This window comes from Panthera leo, chromosome C2 (genome assembly GCF_018350215.1).
Source record: "Panthera leo isolate Ple1 chromosome C2, P.leo_Ple1_pat1.1, whole genome shotgun sequence".
NCBI lineage: Eukaryota > Metazoa > Chordata > Mammalia > Carnivora > Felidae > Panthera > Panthera leo.
In genome coordinates, this window is record NC_056687.1 from 60049655 (window position 1) to 60069014 (window position 19360).

At 46.2% G+C, this 19360-nt stretch overlaps 4 protein-coding genes across 10 annotated transcripts in view; 2 read left to right on the forward strand and 2 right to left on the reverse strand.

The window, feature by feature from the left end:
- The window catches only part of GRAMD1C (GRAM domain containing 1C), a 103911-nt gene extending 101775 nt beyond the window's left edge, over nt 1-2136 (forward strand). For both annotated transcript variants that reach the window (XM_042903719.1, XM_042903720.1), the window contains one exon: nt 432-2136. In XM_042903719.1, the coding sequence (XP_042759653.1) occupies nt 432-512 (81 nt within the window). In that variant the 3' untranslated portion in view covers nt 513-2136. The remainder of the gene's footprint in view (nt 1-431) is intronic.
- LOC122198866 (translation initiation factor IF-2-like) lies at nt 712-3625 on the reverse strand. 3 transcript variants are annotated; one of them, XR_006193193.1, is made up of 4 exons: nt 2464-2739; nt 1879-1959; nt 1128-1235; nt 712-801 (listed from the first exon to the last, which is right to left on the reverse strand). XR_006193193.1 is itself a non-coding variant. In XM_042903726.1 (3 exons), exons 1-2 carry the CDS (start codon nt 3475-3477, stop codon nt 1929-1931), a joined length of 369 nt encoding a protein of 122 aa, XP_042759660.1. In that variant the 5' UTR covers nt 3478-3625; the 3' UTR covers nt 1151-1235; nt 1879-1928. The 3 variants fall into 3 exon arrangements, 2 of the variants coding, with proteins under 2 accessions (XP_042759660.1, XP_042759662.1); XM_042903726.1 differs by lacking the exons at nt 712-801; nt 2464-2739 and adding an exon at nt 3140-3625 and having other exon boundaries at nt 1151-1235; XM_042903728.1 differs by lacking the exons at nt 712-801; nt 1879-1959; nt 2464-2739 and adding an exon at nt 3140-3625 and having other exon boundaries at nt 1151-1235.
- On the forward strand, nt 2964-14972 carry ZDHHC23 (zinc finger DHHC-type palmitoyltransferase 23). 2 transcript variants are annotated; one of them, XM_042903721.1, is made up of 5 exons: nt 2964-3157; nt 3634-3905; nt 6145-6855; nt 8330-8497; nt 10607-14972. In XM_042903721.1, the coding sequence occupies exons 2-5, from the start codon at nt 3754-3756 to the stop codon at nt 10872-10874; spliced, it is 1299 nt and encodes a 432-aa protein (XP_042759655.1). In that variant the 5' UTR covers nt 2964-3157; nt 3634-3753; the 3' UTR covers nt 10875-14972. The 2 variants fall into 2 exon arrangements, with proteins under 2 accessions (XP_042759655.1, XP_042759656.1); XM_042903722.1 differs by lacking the exon at nt 8330-8497.
- Nucleotides 14973-15672: 700 nt separating this feature from the next.
- The window catches only part of CCDC191 (coiled-coil domain containing 191), an 89951-nt gene continuing 86263 nt past the window's right edge, over nt 15673-19360 (reverse strand). For all 3 annotated transcript variants that reach the window (XM_042903716.1, XM_042903715.1, XM_042903717.1), the window contains one exon: nt 15673-17136. In XM_042903716.1, coding sequence (XP_042759650.1) covers nt 16992-17136 — 145 coding nt within the window. In that variant the 3' untranslated portion in view covers nt 15673-16991. The remainder of the gene's footprint in view (nt 17137-19360) is intronic.

The window sequence follows — 19360 nt, forward strand, 5'->3', positions numbered from 1 at the left end:
AATGCTTTGGGAGTTTAAAGGCAGGATGACTAGGGAAGGTGACACGGAGACGGTGGTGATGGGTAAGTTTTAGATGGGTGAATACAAGCGTGAAGGAAACAGCAAGCAAAGGCCTGGAGGTGGCACTTGAGTCGTTCAGGGGACGGTGGCAAGACCACTGCCACTTGAGAAACCATTTAAGGAAACAACCTACTGGGAGGCAGAATGTGCAACAGGACAGTGCGGGGAGAAGAGCGGGGTACAGTGGACAGGAAGAGCTCCTGAGCAGGCGTACTGACACACACCCGAAGCAGCTGGCTGTTGTATAAATTCAGTCTTTTATCTGGGCATCAGTAGAAACAAAACTATATCAAATATATAAATGTAAACTTTTGGCATAAAAATAAGCAGGTGAAACTTAATCTTATTTTGAAAATTAATTTTGTTTGCAGTTAAAGAGCTCACTTGTTATGCTTCAGAGAACTTTTGATCTACTAAATAAAAACAAGACTGGCATGACTGTCAAAAGCTAGTGATCTCAAGGCCTGAAACTGTAGAGATACTTGGAACTAAAAGAAAACGTCTTAAAGAAAACCAGAGGATGAAGGATTTTAATTGTCACAGGAACATTTCCATATTTTCTCATTATTGGTACTTTTAATATGAACAATCTTTTTAATAACATTAATGTGATGACTAGTCTCTGATGGCCTTAATGATCCATTCTTTCACTTCTTATACGTAATTCTAAGCAGTGGATTTCTCCAGTGGAAGTATTCTCCAGTGGATATTTCAGGTGAAATACGTTGTGGACTTGAATTTCTACAATACAAAAAGAAAATGAGACACTCCGAACTGAGTAGTATGGCCTTGTTTTTACAGTGAGATTTGAAGTTTGATGCTTTATCTGTTAGTACAGAATCAGTACGTGTTCGACAGGCTGCTTTCCCAGTTGAGATACACTGAAGATGCTAAAGAAAATTTAAGAATAAACCTCTGTATCATTATGAATTGTGAAGGACCAGGTTTCAGGCATGTATTATAACATTTCTAAGTTTGTGTACTGTAAATATTACAGTGTCTTCATTTTTTCTTTAGCATGGGAATTCAGTAGTCAGGTTCTGAATCTGCAACTTGGTAATTATTACCTGAAAGGTTCTTCAGCCGTTGTATCTTTTTGAAGATAGATGTTTCAGGAGCTATGAGAGGTGAGATTATCTTGCCTCTTCATGTATCAAATGGTGGAAGAGTAAATTCTGGAAAAGGAGACATGTAGGGTACCAACACTCAAAATGAAGAACCACGTGCTGATTTTAAAAACGAGAGGATTATGTTAAAATCTGGGCACTTAGTGGCCGATCAAAGGAATGCTTGAACTAAGTGTGGCTTTAGCTTAGCACTCTTTCATGGTGGAAGCGAACCACCTGGTTGAAAATAATCTGTGGATTACTTTTCAGGAGTCATATATGTCTTCACTTACTCATTCACGTGTGTAGCTTGTTTCAGTTGGGAAGTTATAACCAGACACAAACTTGAGCTCTTCAATAAAAACTTTTGGGGGCACTGTATCCCTGTACTAGTGCACTGACTGAACTTCTAGGCCAGACAGAAGCTTGGCTCTTTCATAACAATTTTTTAGGCGCGTATGTCTCAATATGATGTCTTTGGAACAAGAGAAAGATAGTGCCGAGTAATTTGTATCTATTCTTACTGTTTGGACAATTACTTCCCTTTAGTTATATGTTTCTTTTTTCCCCCAGAGTCACCAAAGCCACATGAGATAGCTAAAGTCATTTTTGAGATGCCTGTAGAGAATGAAAGTATTAACTTCATTACAGGGAAAATGGATTTCTCTGGGTGGTTCCCAACAAACCTACATTGGGGTACCAGTGTACTTACCTGGGGTTTTTGAAAAAAGGATTTATGAAGTGTCTGGCTGTGAGCAAGAGTCACTGGATATTAAACTTGAAGACTTGTTCTCTGTTAAATTCACAAAAATGATCAGTGGCAAGCTGAATGTTCTTGTGATGTTACTTAAAACTTGTACTTCATAAACATACCTCAAAGGAAATTAACAAAGTTGCTTTATAGATTGACTGAACATGTATGCATGCAGAATTCAATTAATTGCTTGATACCAATAAAACCCAAAATGTCTGAGTTGTAGTTTTTCTTTTTCTGTTAAAAAAAAAAAAAAAAACCCAAACAAAAATAACTAGAAACGCTGCTACAGTGAAAAAGTGTATATGGGCCTACACTCTTAAAATTTTGTGCAAAAATAAAACCCAAAGAGGACTCTACGGTCATCTTCGGGCAATTTCATTTCAAATATGCAGACTGTTGGAACAAAAGTACTAGTAGGCCTGCTGGTCTAATGTAGAATCTGCTTGCCAGAAATCATGAAAATGAACAAGCTTTATAAATTAACAGCTCAGGGACGGCGATGGGCCTTTAAGGGAAGGCTGGAGAATTTGGGGGCGGTACCTCGGGAACAGTTCGCGGTGGAGATCTCCCCCTAAGCCTGTTGCCAGCGTCTGAATGAAGGGTGGCCCACCCACGAGTCCCCAGTACTTTGGGAACCCTCCGGGTTCCCGGGGTTCCCGTCTTTCCGTCGGCACTTCCCCCGGCCGTGGGTTTGGGCTTGCCCCGCCCACGTACCGCCCGCCCGCGGGCACTGGCGGGGCCGCACGGTGGCCGGGAGGGGCGGAGGTGCCGGGCCAGCCCTGCGCCTCGCCGCTGGCGCCCGCGCCCAGGAGCACGTCCTCGGGTCCTCGGATCCCCGCGTCCTCCGGGCGCCAGGGCCTCGGGCCGGGGGAGGGGCCTCACCGGCGGGCCCCGCGGGGCGGCGGGCGGCGCACGTGCGGACGGGCGGGGATCCCCGGCGCCGGAGGCGGGGCACCCGGAAGCGCGCGCGGACTTGCCACACCGAGCCCGGCGGGCAGGGGGGCGGCGGGGAGGCGGGCGCACTGCCCGGGCCGCGGCCGGCTGTGCTCACAGGTGGGCGGCGGCGGCGAAGGCGCGGCGGAGCGGAGCCGGGGTCCTCGAGACTCCAGCAGTCACACCGAGAGCCCAGCGGCTCCGAGCTGGGAAGACGCGTCCGCGCCTCGGGAGGAACCGGCCGTTCTCCCCGCCACCTCGGCCTCTTTGGCTGCAGCCGCACCTCGGCCCTGGAGCGCAGGTAACTTCCTTTCCAAGGTCATTCTTCGGGCGGGGCGGCGCTCGCGGCCCGCCCACGTCCTCACGGTCGGCGGAGGCGGGAGAGGGGCGCCCTGTGCGGAGCCGGAGCGGTGGGGCTGGACGGCGACTCTGAGCGCTGCGCGGGCGCCTGGTGGCCTCCCCGGAGCCGGCTGCAGACGCCGGCCGCAGCCCCGAGGGTGAGTTTCCACCTGCGCCCAGTCTTTGGGCGGGGACCGCTCGGCCCTCCCCAGCCTGCACCGGCAGGTGAGCGCAGCCGCCCGCGCCCTGGCTGTCCTGGGCTGTGTGGTCGGCTGTCACCATGGGAACGGCTGGTGCCCAGACGGCTCCAGCCCTGGTGGGAAGGGACGGTGAACGCGGTTGGGAGCCCTTAGAGCTCACTGGCCAAGCCGAGAGAGAAAAGCATGATGAGAACGAGACACCCCCTCCCCCTCTTTCTTCTCATTTTTGATTTCTCAGGCGTTGGCGGATAATCAGAGAGAGGCGTGGATGTGTTTACAAGATGAGTTGTGTTCTTTCCACCTTTACCTTCTGAGGGCTTCTTACCACTCATGGTGACAGGTGGAAATCGTGACACAGATGGGCAGTATGAAGCCAGTGAAGACAAACAAAGCGGAAGAACCTGAATTGGAGCCCCTGTGCTGCTGCGAGTACATAGATCGAAATGGGGAAAAGAACCACGTGGCTGCCTGTTTGTGCGATTGCCAAGATCTCGATGAAGGGTGCGATAGGTAAGGGCGGAGTGTTTCTTGATGCTGACCCCCTGGCCGATTTGAGAACTACCATGCATACTTTAAGCTTAGCCATCCACAACACTAGAATTTGCTACCGATGCTGTTTCCAAGGGTCTGAAATAGTCGTCTTTTATGTCAAGTGTGAGGGTTTTGTAAAGATGAATTATTGGGTAGTGCACAACTGCACAACTGTCTATTCGGCTCAGTTTAGTAGCACATAATTATTTTTTTCATTTTTAAAGGGAGAAGATGATGGAGAGAACAGGCAAATAAAGTGATAGTGGCAAGTTAAATGTATAAAAAAATAAAGTACAGACCCGCAGAATCCGTACATTTAAAACGAACACATTAGTACCAGAAAGTGCTTACATTCTCAGTGGTCTCAGCATCTAGCGACCAACTACTCGAGGATGGACTGCACCTGGCCACAAAGGGTCTTGAGGGCAAAGGATCACTTTCCTGCTGTTGGAACTGGTCTTGCCAGAAGGCCCTCCCTCCCCCAACTGGCTGTTTTCAGCATGGGCAGCAACACAGTCTTGACCGATATTATTGTATTTGGATTTTGTTTTCACCATTAATGCCCAGTGTTGGAAATTACTATCCAAAAAATGATTTTTAACATCAGTGAGAAAAATTTTGTGCCCAACAGTAATAACAGGTTTTATCCATTTTCTAAATAATTATGTATCTAAAAACTGTTGCCATATGGAAAGCATAATGTGGGAAAAGAATAAGGACGTTTGGGAAGTTGCTTTTCCCTTTAATAATTATATCTGGTTAAAAAAGTCACCACAGAGGCACATTGTTGACTTAGAGCTTGGTGCATCCATCTTGACATGAAAAGTGTTCTTGGGACATTGTAGTTTAGAGCCCTGAAGACCCCATAGTCCTTTTGTAATTTTTCCTTGATAGTGTCTGTAGTCTTTTTTACAGGTGTTTTTAAATGGACTCAGTCTAAAGTCCATACTGAGAAAACGGAGCACTCTGCTTTAATGAATGGAAAAATGATGCTGTTTCCACAACTTCCATCAGTCGAGACCACAGCTCTTCCATTAACCTTCCAGCTCTTCCTCTCTCCTAGCCCTTGAGACCTGGGCTGTTGCTGCGTTCTCTCCTTACCTGTCTCTGGAGATAGGCTCCCGGTCTTTCCACTGTCCTGCTGCTCAGTACCACTCCCATGTAGTTATCTCCCCTCAACGTTCAAGGTGTTGCCTTACGTTTCCAAATTGTCTGTCTACGGTCAGAGTTATTCCTTGAGCTGATCGTTGTCTTAGGAGCCCAAGTGTGCAAAAAATATGTACAAATACTGCGTGTCCACGAGGCTTAGTCGTTTTTCTCTTACCGGTTTGATCTCCACTCTTAGGCAGCCCCCTGGCCTTGCTGGACAGGTTTACTCCTTGGCACAGGACAGGTTTGTGCTGTACATGTGCCTCTGCATTGGGCGGCCTCCCTGCCTCCTGTCCCCCCCCAGCTCCCCACACCAGTGCCAGCCAGCCATGGAGATCAGGCGCCAAGCCCACGTTTGTTCACAGAGACCCATCTAGAGACTCCACCCGGAAGTGTTTCCTCTGAGCACTCCTCAGTGTTTGCCCACAAGAGTTCATTAGGCGATTTTGCTGCTTTGTCCTGAGATTTCCTGAATTCCCATGTTGTCTTTGCAACTAGATTGTGAATTGTTTTGAGGATCTTAAGTCTCTATACGCCCCCAAACGTAAACAGTACTTGTACAGAATATGTGTGTATTCCTACATATTTGCTTCCTGGAGAAGTGGTTTTTAACTGTTACATTTCTTTTTTTTTTTCTTCAACATTTTTTTTTTTTTTTTTTTTATTTATTTTTGGGACAGAGAGAGACAGAGCATGAACGGGGGAGGGGCAGAGAGAGAGGGAGACACAGAATCGGAAACAGGCTCCAGGCTCCGAGCCATCAGCCCAGAGCCTGACGCGGGGCTCGAACTCACAGACCGCGAGATCGTGACCTGGCTGAAGTCGGACGCTTAACCGACTGCGCCACCCAGGCGCCCCTTAACTGTTACATTTCTAAACGGTAGCTAGTCTCTTTCGTATTAAAAAATGATATGTGATCCGAAAAGCTCATGTTTAGTAGTATAGAAGTAGAATACTTGGCCTTTGGCCTCTTTTATCATTTATCCTGCTGTTTGGCCTGTGGTGTTGAGTGTTTTTTTGTTTAGCAAACCCCATGTGAAGTGCCTTCTTTTTGTGCTCTTCTGAATAGATGGATTACATGTAAATCTGTGCAGCCGGAGACTTGTGAAAGAATCATGGATACTATTTCTGATCGCCTCCGAATTCCTTGGCTTAGGGGAGCCAAAAAAGTTAACATTAGCATCATTCCCCCGCTCGTCCTACTGCCCGTCTTCCTCCGTGTGGCTTCCTGGCATTTCCTCCTGGGGGGGGTGGTTTTGACCTCCCTTCCTGTGCTGGCTCTGTGGTACTACTACCTCACTCACAGAAGGAAAGAACAGACTCTGTTTTTCCTGAGCCTCGGACTGTTCTCTCTGGGCTACATGTACTATGTGTTCCTGCAGGAAGTGGTCCCCAAAGGGCGTGTGGGACCCACTCAGCTGGCTCTTCTTACCTGCGGGTTATTTCTGATACTCTTAGCCTTGTACAGAGCCAAGAAGAATCCAGGCTACCTCAGAAATCCAGCAAGCAATGACAGACCTCTAAGCAGCGGCCAGACTGAATGCCTGACCAGAAAAGGGCAGGAGAAGACCAAAGGGTTCCCGGGCACAGAATCATCGGGTAGTCTCAACAACCGCACGCTGAAGGATGAGCCTAAGGGCTCTTCCAGGGTGTTGGTTGGAAGCCCTACCAAGGTCAAGGAGGACTGGTGTGCCAAGTGCCAGCTGGTGCGACCAGCGCGGGCGTGGCATTGCCGGATCTGTGGCATCTGTGTGAGGAGAATGGATCATCACTGTGTCTGGTATGTTGGGAAAATCTGGTGGCTTGCAGAGTGTAAATTCACGTGAGACTCTAGCTGTGTTTGCTCCTCCTTTGCGCCACCCTAAAATCTCACTCGTTCCCAGCTTTACACCTTGCAGATATTTGTGTGCTGGCATGATATTCCCACTGAGTCACCAGCTTCCCAGTCTCACAGATGTAGTCCCCTCAGTCATTTCCTGAAGGGTGGTGGTGGTGTTGTTGCTACTTTGCTTTTCCCTTCCTAGCTGTCCCTCTGTTACCTTCTCCTTCCTGCAAGAGAAGTATCTGCAGTCGAATGGTGTTTTTTAAAAAAAGAAGGGATCAGAATCCGTATAGGCACGTTTCCCTGTGCTGTGCCTTTTGAACACAGAGCTCAAGAAAGTGTTCCCATATTTGTAGGTGACCCTGTCCCCTCACCATCCATCCTTTACCATTCTGATGACTCCTGGTCTGCATTGTTGAGGGAAGTCCCTACCAGGTACCAGGTACCTTCCTGTTTTGTTATTTGTAGAGTGGTGGGCGCTTTTTTTTTTTTTAAGTTTTATTTATTTATTTATTTTGAGACAAAGAGCAGGGAGAGGGCAGAGAGACAGGGAGAGAGAGAATCCAAGCAGACTCAGTGCCATCAGCACAGAGCCTGACGTGGGGCTTGATCCCACAAACCATGAGATCGGGAGTCGGACACCCAAGTGACTGAGCCACCTAGGTGCCGTGAAAGTTGGGCTTTTTTGGTACCTTCCAGCTGGCCAGTGCCAAACTAGGACACCCATACTATATGAAGTGCAACTTTTGAAGACAGTGTTGCTGTTTCACTGAGCGAATCTAAAATGGTGTAGTTGATTCTGAATGCTGTAAGTAGTGCGTTTGCTGCTCTGTAGCTCTCGAGGCACTTGTGGTCAGGGAATTATGCTTTTTATGGCTAGGATGCTGAGGATTCTGGTCATGTAGCCTGCCCCCTCGCCCATAGAAGGGGACGTAGGGGAGGAGGAGGGTGCAGCAAGGCCAGGAGGGCTGGGAATGGACCTCAAGTCTGAAATATTTGCACCAAAAGGAGCAGCAAACAAGGGGCTCTTTGTGAGCAGGGTTTCTGCAGGCCCTTGTACACCTTTAGTCTACACTCTTAGATTCTTACATCTTGTTATGACCTGGAACTATTTGAGGGATTTTTTTTTTCCCTTTTAAACAACAAGGCCTCTGTGAACGAATGGTTCCAGAGAAACATTTGGTGATAGTGGCTGTGGGGGAATTGGTCTGCAAACCTATAAACCAGCAGTTTGTTGGCCATAGAGGCAAGGCCCCCCTTCTTTTTCATTGAACTGTACTTGATCTACAACGTTATATTACTTTCAGGTGCACAGCGTAGTGATTCAGCATTTATGTCCATTATGAAATGATCACCATGATGAATCTAGCTACCATCTGTATCGAGAACTTTTTAAAATGTTTGCTTTTTCTTTCCCTTATGCTGTTTTGAGGATAAATAGCTGTGTTGGAGAATCAAATCATCAAGCATTTATACTTGCCCTTTCGATCTTCTTGCTAACTTCGGTGTATGGGATAACACTGACCTTGGACACCATTTGTAGAGATAGAAGTGTCTTCACAGCTCTCTTCTATTGTCCTGGAGTTTACGCAGATTACAGGTGAGATGTGGCTGCCGTAGCACAAAGGCCCGTAGAAGAGGGAACAGATGTTGCCGTTAATGTAAGGGGCTGTGATTTGCTGCCACGTCAGTTTTTAACCAAAACATGGGACAGGTTATCGGATGCTGGGTATCCTTGAAATTGCCAACCGAATTGTGCAGTGGACAGGTGTGTTTCTCTAGGGTGCTGACCGTTGACCCTTACAGACTGAGGAACTAGTACACTGCAGGGAGGGCAGGGCTCAGGCAGGGAAGTCCGGAGTCAGATAGATGACCACGTGCATGGCCAAGGTAGCAGTAGTGAAACTAAAGCCATAAAGGAGCGGTCCCAGGGTATGTGTGTGGTCTATTTTGTCATAGATTGTCAAGGCAAGACAATCTTGCCTCCCTTTGTTGTGGCTTTCTCATGCTCTTTAGCCCTATCTGGATTTATTGCTTCTGATCCTTTTGTGGTGTGCTCACAATTTCTGTAACATTTCTTTACTTTGTAACCTCCATTGGTTTTTCCTGTTCTACTTTTTAAAATATCACCACTCATGATTACTGTGGTATCTAGGTCACAATTTCCTTTGTTAGGTTGGGGCACATTTATATATTGTGGAGATCTCCATGCTTTGTGGGAAGCCGGGGTTTTGCAGCTTTGGCCGTAGCCAGCCCCTCCCCAGAGCGCTGTGGGCCCCCTGCCTGTGTTCTTTGCGTCCTCTCTTCCACCTTTTCCTCTGAGGAGGATGCTGTGTGGGGTCTGTGGTCCCCAGTCTGAGCTAGGACAGCTCTGCCCCATGGTCCTTGTCTGTCTGTCTGTGTCTGTCTTTCTTTCTCTCTTTTTTCTTTTCTTTCTTTCTTCATTTTCGAGAGACAGAGTGTGTGCAGGTAAGGGGCAGAGAGAGAGGGAGACACAGAATCCGAAGCAGGCTCCAGGCTCTGAGCTGTCAGCAGAGAGCCTGACACGGGGCTCAAACCCACGAACTGTGAGATCATGACCTGAGCCAAAGTTGGACGCTTAACAGACTGAGCCACCCAGGCACCCTCCTTTTCTTTCTTCTTACTCTTTGTTTTCAGAACAATCCCCGCTTTCCCTACATAGTGCCTCTGTGGAGGTATTTGTTTACATTAGTTTGTGGCCAGATCTCCTGTTGCTATTCTCCATCTAGAGGTTTGTGAGCATTAGTAGAATAGATTGGTCCTCCTCCTCAGGGCCAATTCCTTTTCTTTCTGTACTGAGAGTGTTAGTAGGTTGTGAAATGTGGGTGATAAAGTCCCAAAGCAGGGCACGTCTTTGTGTTGCTAAGCATGAGTTTTGTGAGCTTTCTGGGGGCCACTGACATGGAATGAGGAACATGGTCCGCCGTTGGTACTCACCCTCCATACAGGTGCTTCACGTCACCCCATTGAGCCTGGTTTTCCTCATCTCTGGTGAGTTAATCATCTCTGAGTCACTTTCAGCTTAACAAATGAAAATTCCTTGGGATGGGTTCATTTCCAGCTGACCCTTCATTTGCAAATATTTGAAAAGAGTCAACTGGCAGACATTAATCAGTAGCCTCTCCTCGCAGTCTGACTGATGAGCTGAAAGGAGCTTTCTTGTCCGGTGTGATTCTGTTGGCTTGAGGAGGCTGGATTTATAGACATCAGGACCTGTAGCGGTTTGTGTCCATCAATGTTGTACTGATCGTACTGACAAAATGGGGATGCAGGGCCTTAGCACTGTTCCTGCGTTCCCACCCACAGCTTCCTGGAGGATGTTTGTAGCAGTATCTGCTCAGTTAAGAACGATTTTGGAATTGTTCATTCATTCGATAGATTCGGGATGCTGTTCTGTGAGGCACTGTGTTGGTCGCATGGGGGACACCAAATACAAAAACGTCCTTGCTACTGTAATACAACATTCTAGAAAAAGAGGCACCGATAATTATAGCATAAAATAGGACATGGGAATAGTTCTGTGTTAAGCGTTCTGGTGTCCTGAGGGTGGAAAAGTATCTTCCAATCAGGATAACTGGGGAAGGCACCAGAGTCCTTCGTAACGAGTACTGCGCGTGTCAAATGTTAGAATGGTGCCACTTACCCACCGAAGAGATTGGTAGTCCTGACCCGCCCTTTCTCCTCCCAGCTCAGCGTTGTCCTTCACCTGCGTGTGGTACTCTGTGATCATCACGGCGGGCATGGCCTACATCTTCCTCATCCAGCTGATAAACATCAGTTACAACGTCACCGAGAGAGAAGTCCAGCAGGCCCTTCGACAGAAGACGGGGCGCCGGCTCCTCTGTGGGCTCATCGTGGACACAGGCCAGTACAACCGGGGCTTCCTGCGGAACTGGTACCAGTTCTCCACCCTGGGTGCCCACCCCTTCCACCACCCTGCCGAAGACATTGTCTGAAGTGCCTTCTGTGTGGCTCTGCGAGGGGCGGCCCCTCCCTCTGCTCCCTCCCATTGTACACTTCAGTGTCCACGCAGGATGTTCGTTTTTATCCCCAGTTTCCTAAAGGCTGTATAGGGCCATGCTCAGGTTTAGACATTGGACTGGGAAGAAATGAAGTTTCCTGACTTCAACCTAAGAGATTTTTTTATCGAAGCAGTAAAAGTAGAGCCATTCTTTTCCAGTCACCTTGTTAACTAACTCAGTCACCATGTGGAAAAGGATGTGGATTGCTAACGCACAGATTGATAGAAGCAGTTCCCATCCATTACTAGGGGAGAAAGAGTTTGGATTAGGGTAGTTTCCAGTCCCTCTTTCAATTCCTGATAGCCATGTGACCCTTAGTTGAGTCACCTCCCCGAGTCTCAGGTTCATCTGTAAAGTGGGGGTACTAATAGCACCTGCCCTGGCTTACCTCACAGTCGTGAGGGTCGTGCGAGGGATGGGGTATGTGGAAAGCACTGGAAAATGACTAAAGCACTCAACAGGTATGAAGTATTATTAGGAAGGTTCTAAGACTGAGAAAACTGTTTATAGATCAGAATACTGAAGCCAAAAGTATCAGAGTAATCCACTTTCAGCTTTTCAGAATGGAAGAAAGATCCTGAAATACCATATTGTACAGTTATGGCAACTTCTCTCTTTGAAGTATTAGACATTAACTACTCAAACGGGGTAGAGGATGACCAGATGGATTTACACGATCTTCTGATCTTGAAGGGACACTTGATAACAGTTACGATTACTGGTCGTGTAGTATACGCTGGTCTTGAATTCAGGTGATGAGTCCTTGTTTTTCATCTTATTTCTTATACATTTATTCTCTTTGGATTTACTCTACATAACTCCAAACTCCAATAGCCATTACTGTTTTTTCCCCTCTTTCCATGCTTCACCTGGGAAGGTGCTAGAGCACTTAGGATGAGGCTGGAAGAGGAGAACAGACACCCCGTGGGGAGCATTTTACCCTCTTTCCTGGGTAGAGTGGCTGGTTACTATCAAGGGCTTGATTTTTTTTTTTTCTCATGTAAGTAATTCAGACACTGTCGTTACAGCACTCAGTTGCAAAAACCAGTCTTCTGGCATTCACAATTCTTCTGGCATGACCTCTCTGAGGAATTGACTGACATCTTCCTACTTGCACATTACTTCTCATTCACCGTTCCCTAGACAAAAGTATCTCACTTGGAGAGAAGAAACAGGGTATATGTGGTTTCCATTAATTAATGGACTACGATTCCTCCCTAGCTCTTCCTAAAATAATAAGTTGTCTCTTTAATTGTATCTTTAAACTGAAAATGTACAGAAGATTAAGTACTTATAGAGAATGGGTCTATTCTGCCATGGAATTAGGATAAGGCAATTTTGGATGGGGAAAATACCATCTTGAATTATTTGGCTTTATACGTGTACTTATTTTGCAATCCCAAAGAAAATTCATGAATCCTTAAATTTGCTTTGGCTTATAGCTTCATATAGGGGAAATATTGCCAGCTTTTCCCATCTTTCTGTGCATGCTGCCGTAGTAAGAGGTTTATAAATGTCGAGAGGAAATACTGCTCCTTCCTGCAACTTTCCCTCTGGAGCTGGCACCGTCCCTAGTTCTGCCATGAAACGAAGTTGTCCTTAAGACACTCACCACATTTTTATATCAGGCTGGTCGCTGCTCTCCCCAGAGATGGATTGTTTAACCAATGAGAGGCTCCGTATTCCCCTGGGACGAGCCAAAGAGCAAGTCTGGGGATGTTAGCAGTCTGTGGTTTCTACAGTGATGCCCTTGCCCTGGCCCAGAGTCAAGCATTCGTTTGGAGTTAACGTTGGATCTGATAGGACTGATTCTTTTCTGTGTGAGTTCGAGAGAGTAATGATGTCAGGGACAGCACATGTGGCCAGAAACCTCTATTTGTCATCTCTTAAACACCAGATGTGTAGGCAACTGATTGTCTAAACAGTTGATGATAGAATTCATAGAAATGTTAGCATAGTCGGTAATATGAGCCTCTTGCTAAATCTTTAACAACCATCAAAACCAGACACAAAGAGGAGTAGTCCCCAAAAGACCAGGGTCATGTGGGAGGATTGAGAGCGACTGCCATCTTCATAACCACGCAGCCTTCGAGTTTATCCGCATGGGGCCTCTCAGGCTCCCTCACCTGCAGGGCTCCTTATATATTATTCTGGCTGGTGGGAACTAAGAGGCTTGTTTTAAGTTCCTCGAGATCTTCATGATTGGTGTTTTTCAGAAGAAAGCTCAAACTTTTGAAAACTTCAGTGGTTTAGTGGGGGTAAAAGCCTACTGAAATATTTGCACCAAAAGGAGCAGCAAACAAGGGGCTCTTTGTGAGCAGGGTTTCTGCAGGCCCTCGTACACCTTTAGTCTACACTCCTAGATTCTTACATCTTGTTATGACCTGGAACTATTTGAGGGATTTTTTTTTTTTTCCCTTTTAAACGACAAGGCCTCTGTGAACAAATGGTTCCAGAGAAACATTTGGTGATAGTGGCCGTGGGGGAATTGGTCTGCAAACCTATAAACCAGCAGTTTGTTGGCCATAGAGGCAAGGCCCCCCTTCCCATCCTCAGCCTGTTAATGAACATATTGGATATGGAGCTTTATAAATGAGCTTCTATAATCGTGGTCATGCCATTGTGTATCATTCCTAGGGAAGAGAAATGAGTCCATTTGGAGGATTTAAGGGAAAAAGTAGTTAAGGATCGGGATTGCATGAAAGGAGAAAGTCCTTCAGTATTTAAAATGTTTTTTATGATACCCAGAGAGTACTTTGTGGTTACGGCAGAGCCCCCTGAAATGAACTGACCTTTAATAAGCCTTAAGTGAGTTTTAGGGACACTGCTGCTCACCTCACCTCAGCCACCTCTGTGTCTGCTTATGATGCTGGAAATCTTTGCCATTCAAGTAGTGTTGTCCTTTGGTGAATGAAGTAATTGTTATCTTCCACTGTGCCACCTGCCTAGCAGAAAGGCTGCTACAAACTTTCTCTTATGCAATAGTCCTTGGTACTTCTAATATTTTTAGTAAGAGAAAATTTTCTATACTAGAATCTTCCACTGCCAGAAAACAATGCCAGTAAGGTTCACTGGAATACTGACCATCTGCTTAATAGACTAATTTCCTTTGGGTAGGAAATTAGCTTTTTATTACAAAACTAATATAAGCAAAAATACGACATCTAGAAGCACAGTCTTAACCAGGATGTTTAACAATGTTTTGTGAGCTTTAAGGGTCTCTTTAGATGAGGTAAGTGGTTTTATAGGACTTCATTTGAGCCATATTTTGGTACCCTGAATTTGAAAAAAAGAGAATTTCCTCAAGCATGGGATGGTAGAGACTTTTGCTTGAGGCACCTGTGTGGAATCTGGTTTTCTGCCACGTTATATCAAACACTGCCAAGGTGATGCAGGGGGAGAATGAGAGCTGTGCTTCGTGCTGAATAAAATCCCCTATGTTCTCCCCGGCGTTTGCTGTGGTGAATAGACACTTCTTGCAAAATCAGCTAAATGTAATCTTGTTGCTCATGGGCTGTTAACCTCACTTCAGTCGGCACCAAGTGCTTCACTGTAGTTTTAGCAGCAAAGACCCAGTGGTTAATGGAGACAATTTTCTTAGAGGTTGTGGCCATTTCTGGCTACATTTCTGAGTTGGGCTTTTGACTTCCTGCTACTCCAGCCTTCCTGGTGGCACCTTTACTCCTAGAGAATTCATACTTTAAAGGCAAAGCTTTAAAAGCAGAGCTAGTCTGTTCTGGTTCCCAGTGCGACAGACATCCTGTATTTCTTCCCACGGCACCACTGCCAAGACGTCACGTCACAGAACTTGGGAGCTCAACCTGCTGCGGGCCTATGGTCTGGGGGGTTGGATGGTTTGAGTTGTTGGGGGCGGTGGAGCCATTTCACTTGATTACATTTCTGGGTCTGATGTTAGACTAAAGGACACCCAGGAATGTTTACTATTCAATGTTTAATGTAACTGGCCCAGCAACGTGCAAGGGGATTCCCGACGCCAACTCTGGAGGCTACGGGCTAAATGTTTTGCACTGTTTTTATACTTGTGTTCATATCCTCTTATCACCTCAGACTCAGACACAAGGCCTTTTAAGTGGAGATTTAAAAAATTACTGCCATTTATGTAAAATAATGTACTGTGACCGAGTTGCTTAAATAGAAAATAAAGTGCTTTCTTTAAGGGAAATGGTGTTTCTTAGTGTGTCTCCTGAACTGTTTTGCTGTAAGGGAAGCCTGTGTCAGAGCTGGGCGGCTGCTTTGGCCACTGAGGGGTCCCTGTCCTGTGACCTAAGTTACCCCTAGCCCTGGACTGTCCTTTTCCTGCCGGTTACATTTTCTAGTTTTATAGGCCAGGCATCCTGCTTATTTGGACATTCTGTCAGCAGTAATATTTCTAATGTCTTAGGATAGTCCAGCAAGAAGCAGAGGTCACTGACAAAGTGATTTTCCCGTGTGTCTTTAGAAGGTTCCCGAAATAGGTAAAAAGTCCTCACTGGCCCAGTCACAATATGGGTTGCTAAAGACTCACTGTCTAATTTGATGCTTGAGGTGAAGGAGAAATAAAGGAACGCTTAAGAGAGAAAACCTAAGCTTTATGAGATTTACTTGGGCCCTTGGCATGTTGACTTAAGGGGCTCATCCTTCCTTATCTGCAGGCCTGGCACTGCCCTAAAGTTGATATTTGGCATCTGGGTGCTAATGGTCGCCAGGGTTCTGTGCTGCACCACACGCAAGGGTGGTGGAGGGTGATTTGGTTGGAAAGAGATTAAGCACGAGTTCGTTTCAGTCCCACTTTCTTTGGTGCCTATTGGTCTTAAAAAGAGTTTTTAGCTGACACCTGGATACTCACATGAAAGGAAAGGATGCATGGGGACAGGGACTCTGTAGAAGAAATAAAGTTCGGTCGAGGGCGTTTTGTCAGTTCTGAGTAAATCCTCACATGTGTTCCGGAGACAAAGGATGGGGGTGGCTGTGCTGGTGGCACAACAGCACGTCCCTTCTAGGGAGCGAGAGACAACAGCGGTTTCTTGAACAGCAAACGCGGTTTTATTTTACCAGCTTAAAATTTCCAGTTACCAAACAACAGTAGTGACCTCGGAGCTGCAAGGGGCCTTCTGGTTTTACTGGGTGCCCTTCTCTATTATACTTAGATTTGTTACAGTAAACCTGTTGTTTGTGAGGAAGTGTTTTTTTCTAGCACGTAATTCAGACAGTCCACAGGAGAGCATTTTTCAGTGTTTATAGTCTTCTGCACCTTAAAGGTAAATCCTTCTTTGAATCAGAGAGAAGTATCTCCGTACATGGATCAAACTGAGCTGAAGACTAGAAGACAGACCGGGTGTATTACCTAGAAGCTGCAGCTGTGAGCATGAACACACACGTTAACGAACTTCCAGACTGCTTCTGATGGAGCTGTTGGCTTTTGGAATCCCCTTCACGCTGGTCAGGATGCTCCAAAAGGAGGGATCTCCGATGCCGCAGTTTCTCTGAAATGAGGGTCCGCTGCTGGCCCTTTGCCACAGCTGCATGGAAGTCCATCTGATACGTGCTCTTCCATCAGGGGTGGGCAGAAGGATGGGGCCTTGCAGCATGTCTGTTGCTGATGCTGACCTTCTAGATAACTGAGCACCTGTGACTCCTTTTCCAAATACTCGCTACCTTTCAATTCTATCGAAGGTACATTTGTCAACGACCAATGTTAAACCATAAGGACACGTTTTCCTTCAAAGACTCAGGCAAGCAAACACTTGTCCCCTTTTAAAGTTTATGATGCTAAAAATATATAGGATACATTTGAACAGTTGAGCTTTAGACTGTTCTTCTGAATGCTCCTGCTGTGATAAATGCTTTAATGAATTAGCAATCCAAGAAGAGTCAAAGAAGGAAGTGAAAATTCCCCAGATAATTCCTCCAGTCCAAGAAGTATTTGACAGAACACAAAGCAGGCATATGCACGTATGTGCGGATGGCCATCCACATGCCGCACTGCACGTGCACACCGTCCCCCAAGGACTCCTGGGACACGAGGGCCTGCGTCTGCTGCTGCCACGGGAGTCACGGTGGTGCGGGCATCTGGAAGTCCGGGAGAATTTCAGCTACCTTCCTGCGGAGTTGCTTTCGCCTTTCTTCTTTTATTCTTTCCTCTTTCATAGAGTTTGCAAACTTCTTCCACGTCTGAAATGTGATCCAGAGAATCCTCCTTTAAAAATAAAAAGTAAAAAAAGGTAAAACACCAAGGGAAAAGTTTACTTTCCATCAGTAGAAGAATAATTCTTTGAATAAAATGTTATATAAGAAATACGGAGATCAGAATCGGAATTCAGACAGTGAGAAGTGCTATGAAGAAAATTAAGCAGTGAAACAGGATGGAGTGACTGATGGGTTTTTATTTTTCATCCAGGGGTCAGGGAAACCCTCTCTGAGGTGACATTTGAGTGGAGCACCCAGTGGCCTCTGAAAATGCAGGCCATGAGACATTCCCGGGTGATGTGGTCACAGCCTGCACCTTGTGCTCAAGACAGAACCAGTGGACCGAGGGCTCCAGCAGCCAAACACCTCAAGGCAAAGATGCTGGAAACGCAAGTGCAGTACCACAGTCACAGACTGAGTCCCAGGCACTTAGACGTATGGGCATACTTCATTTTATTGCATTTCACAGATACTGCATTTTTTATAAACTGAAGGTTTATGGCAGCAACCCTGCACTGAGCCAAGTCAGTCGGCTCTGCTTTTCCAATAGCATTTACTTATACTTCGTGTTTCTATGGTGCATGTTGGTAATTCTCACAATATTTCAGGCATTTTCATTATCACAGTATTTGTTATGGTGATCTGGGATCAGTGACCTTTGATACTAACATTGTAACTGGGGCACCACAACCCATGCACAGACAAGGCGTCACACTTAAGTGATAAACGTGCGTGTTCTGACTGCTCGACTAGCCGTTTCCCCATCCCTCTCCTTCACCTCAGGCCTCCCTATTCCATGAGACACAACAATATTGAAATGAGGTCAGTTAATAACTGGCCTCCATGTGTTCAAGTGAAAGGAAGAGTCGCATGCCTCTCACTGCAAATCAGAAGCTAGAAATGATTAAGCTTAGTGAGGAAGACATGTCTAAAGCCAAAAGAAGCCAAAAGCTAGGCGCCTTTTGCCAAATAGCCAAGTTGTGAATGCAAAGGAAAAGTTCTTGAAATTAAGATGCTTTTCCAGTGAACACGGGAATACTAGGAAACCAAAACAGCCTTATTGCTGATACGGAGAAAGTCTGACTAGTCTGGATAGAAGATCACACCAACCATGACATTCTCTTCAGCCAAAGCTTAAGCCACAGTAAGGCCCTAACTCAATTCTAGTTAGGCTGGCAAGGATGAGGAAGCTGCAGAAGAAAAGTTGGAAGCTAGCAGAAGGTGGTTCCTGAGGTTTAAGGGGAAAATCCTCTCCATGACATAAAAGTGTGCAGTGAAGCAGCAGGTGCTGATGTAGAAGCTGCAGGGGGTTATCTGGAAGGTCTAACTCAGATCAGTCATGAAGGTGGTAGCCATGCTAAACAACAGATTTTCAACGTAGATAAAACAGTCTCATTTTGGAAGAAGACACCGTCCAGGATTTTCTTAGAGGAAGTCAGTGCCTGGCTTCAGAGCTTCAAAGGACAGGCTGACTCTCTCGTTAGGAGATAAGGCAAGTGGCGACTTGAAGTTGAAGCCAGTGCTCACTGACCATTCCAAGAACCCTAGGGCCTGTAAGAATTCTGCTAAATCCACTCTGCCTGTGCTCTGTAAATGGGACAACGAAGCCTGGACGGCAGCACATCTGTTAACAGCATGGTTTACTGAATATTTTAAACTCACTGTTGAGATCTATTGCTCAGAAAAAAAGATTCCTGGCAAAATATGACTGCTGACAATGCACTTGGTCGCCCAAGAGCTCTGAAGGAGACGGACAGTGAGACTAATGTTTTCATACCTCTTAACACAACATCCATTCTGCAGCCCATAGATCAAGGAGTAATTTTGACTTTCACGTCTTATTACCTAAGAAATACATTTCTTAGGGGCGCCTGGGTGGCTCAGTCGGGTTGAGGATCCAACTCTTGATTTCGGCTCAGGTCATGATCCTAGGGTTGTGGGATCAAGCCCTGCATTGGGCTCTGTGCTGAGTGTGAAACCTTCTTAAGATTCTCCCTCTCCCCCTGCCCCTTCCACTTTCTCTCTCTAAAATAAAAAACAAAAAATAAACATTTCTTAGGGCTGTACCTGCCATAGATAGTGATTCCTCTGATGGATCTGGGCAAAGTAAATTAACCTTCTGAAAAGGAGTCACTATTCTAGAGGTCATTAAGAACATTTGTGATTCACGGGAAGAGATCAAAATATCAGCATTTGTAGGAGTTTGGTAGAAGCTGATTCCAACCCTCTTGGGT

What these genes read in the sequence shown, in the direction of transcription:
- LOC122198866 (XM_042903726.1), bottom strand. Translation starts at nt 3,477, where the DNA reads ATGGTGACAGCCGACCACACAGCCCAGGACAGCCAGGGCGCGGGCGGC. An exon ending in ACCTGCGCTCCAGGGCCGAG is followed by an intron (nt 1,960 to 3,139) that starts GTGCGGCTGCAG and finishes TGAATTTAACAG; the next exon opens with AGAACAAGTCTTCAAGTTTA.
- ZDHHC23 (XM_042903721.1), top strand. Translation starts at nt 3,754, where the DNA reads ATGGGCAGTATGAAGCCAGTGAAGACAAACAAAGCGGAAGAACCTGAA. An exon ending in ATGGATCATCACTGTGTCTG is followed by an intron (nt 6,856 to 8,329) that starts GTATGTTGGGAA and finishes TGCTGTTTTGAG; the next exon opens with GATAAATAGCTGTGTTGGAG. An exon ending in GGAGTTTACGCAGATTACAG is followed by an intron (nt 8,498 to 10,606) that starts GTGAGATGTGGC and finishes TTCTCCTCCCAG; the next exon opens with CTCAGCGTTGTCCTTCACCT.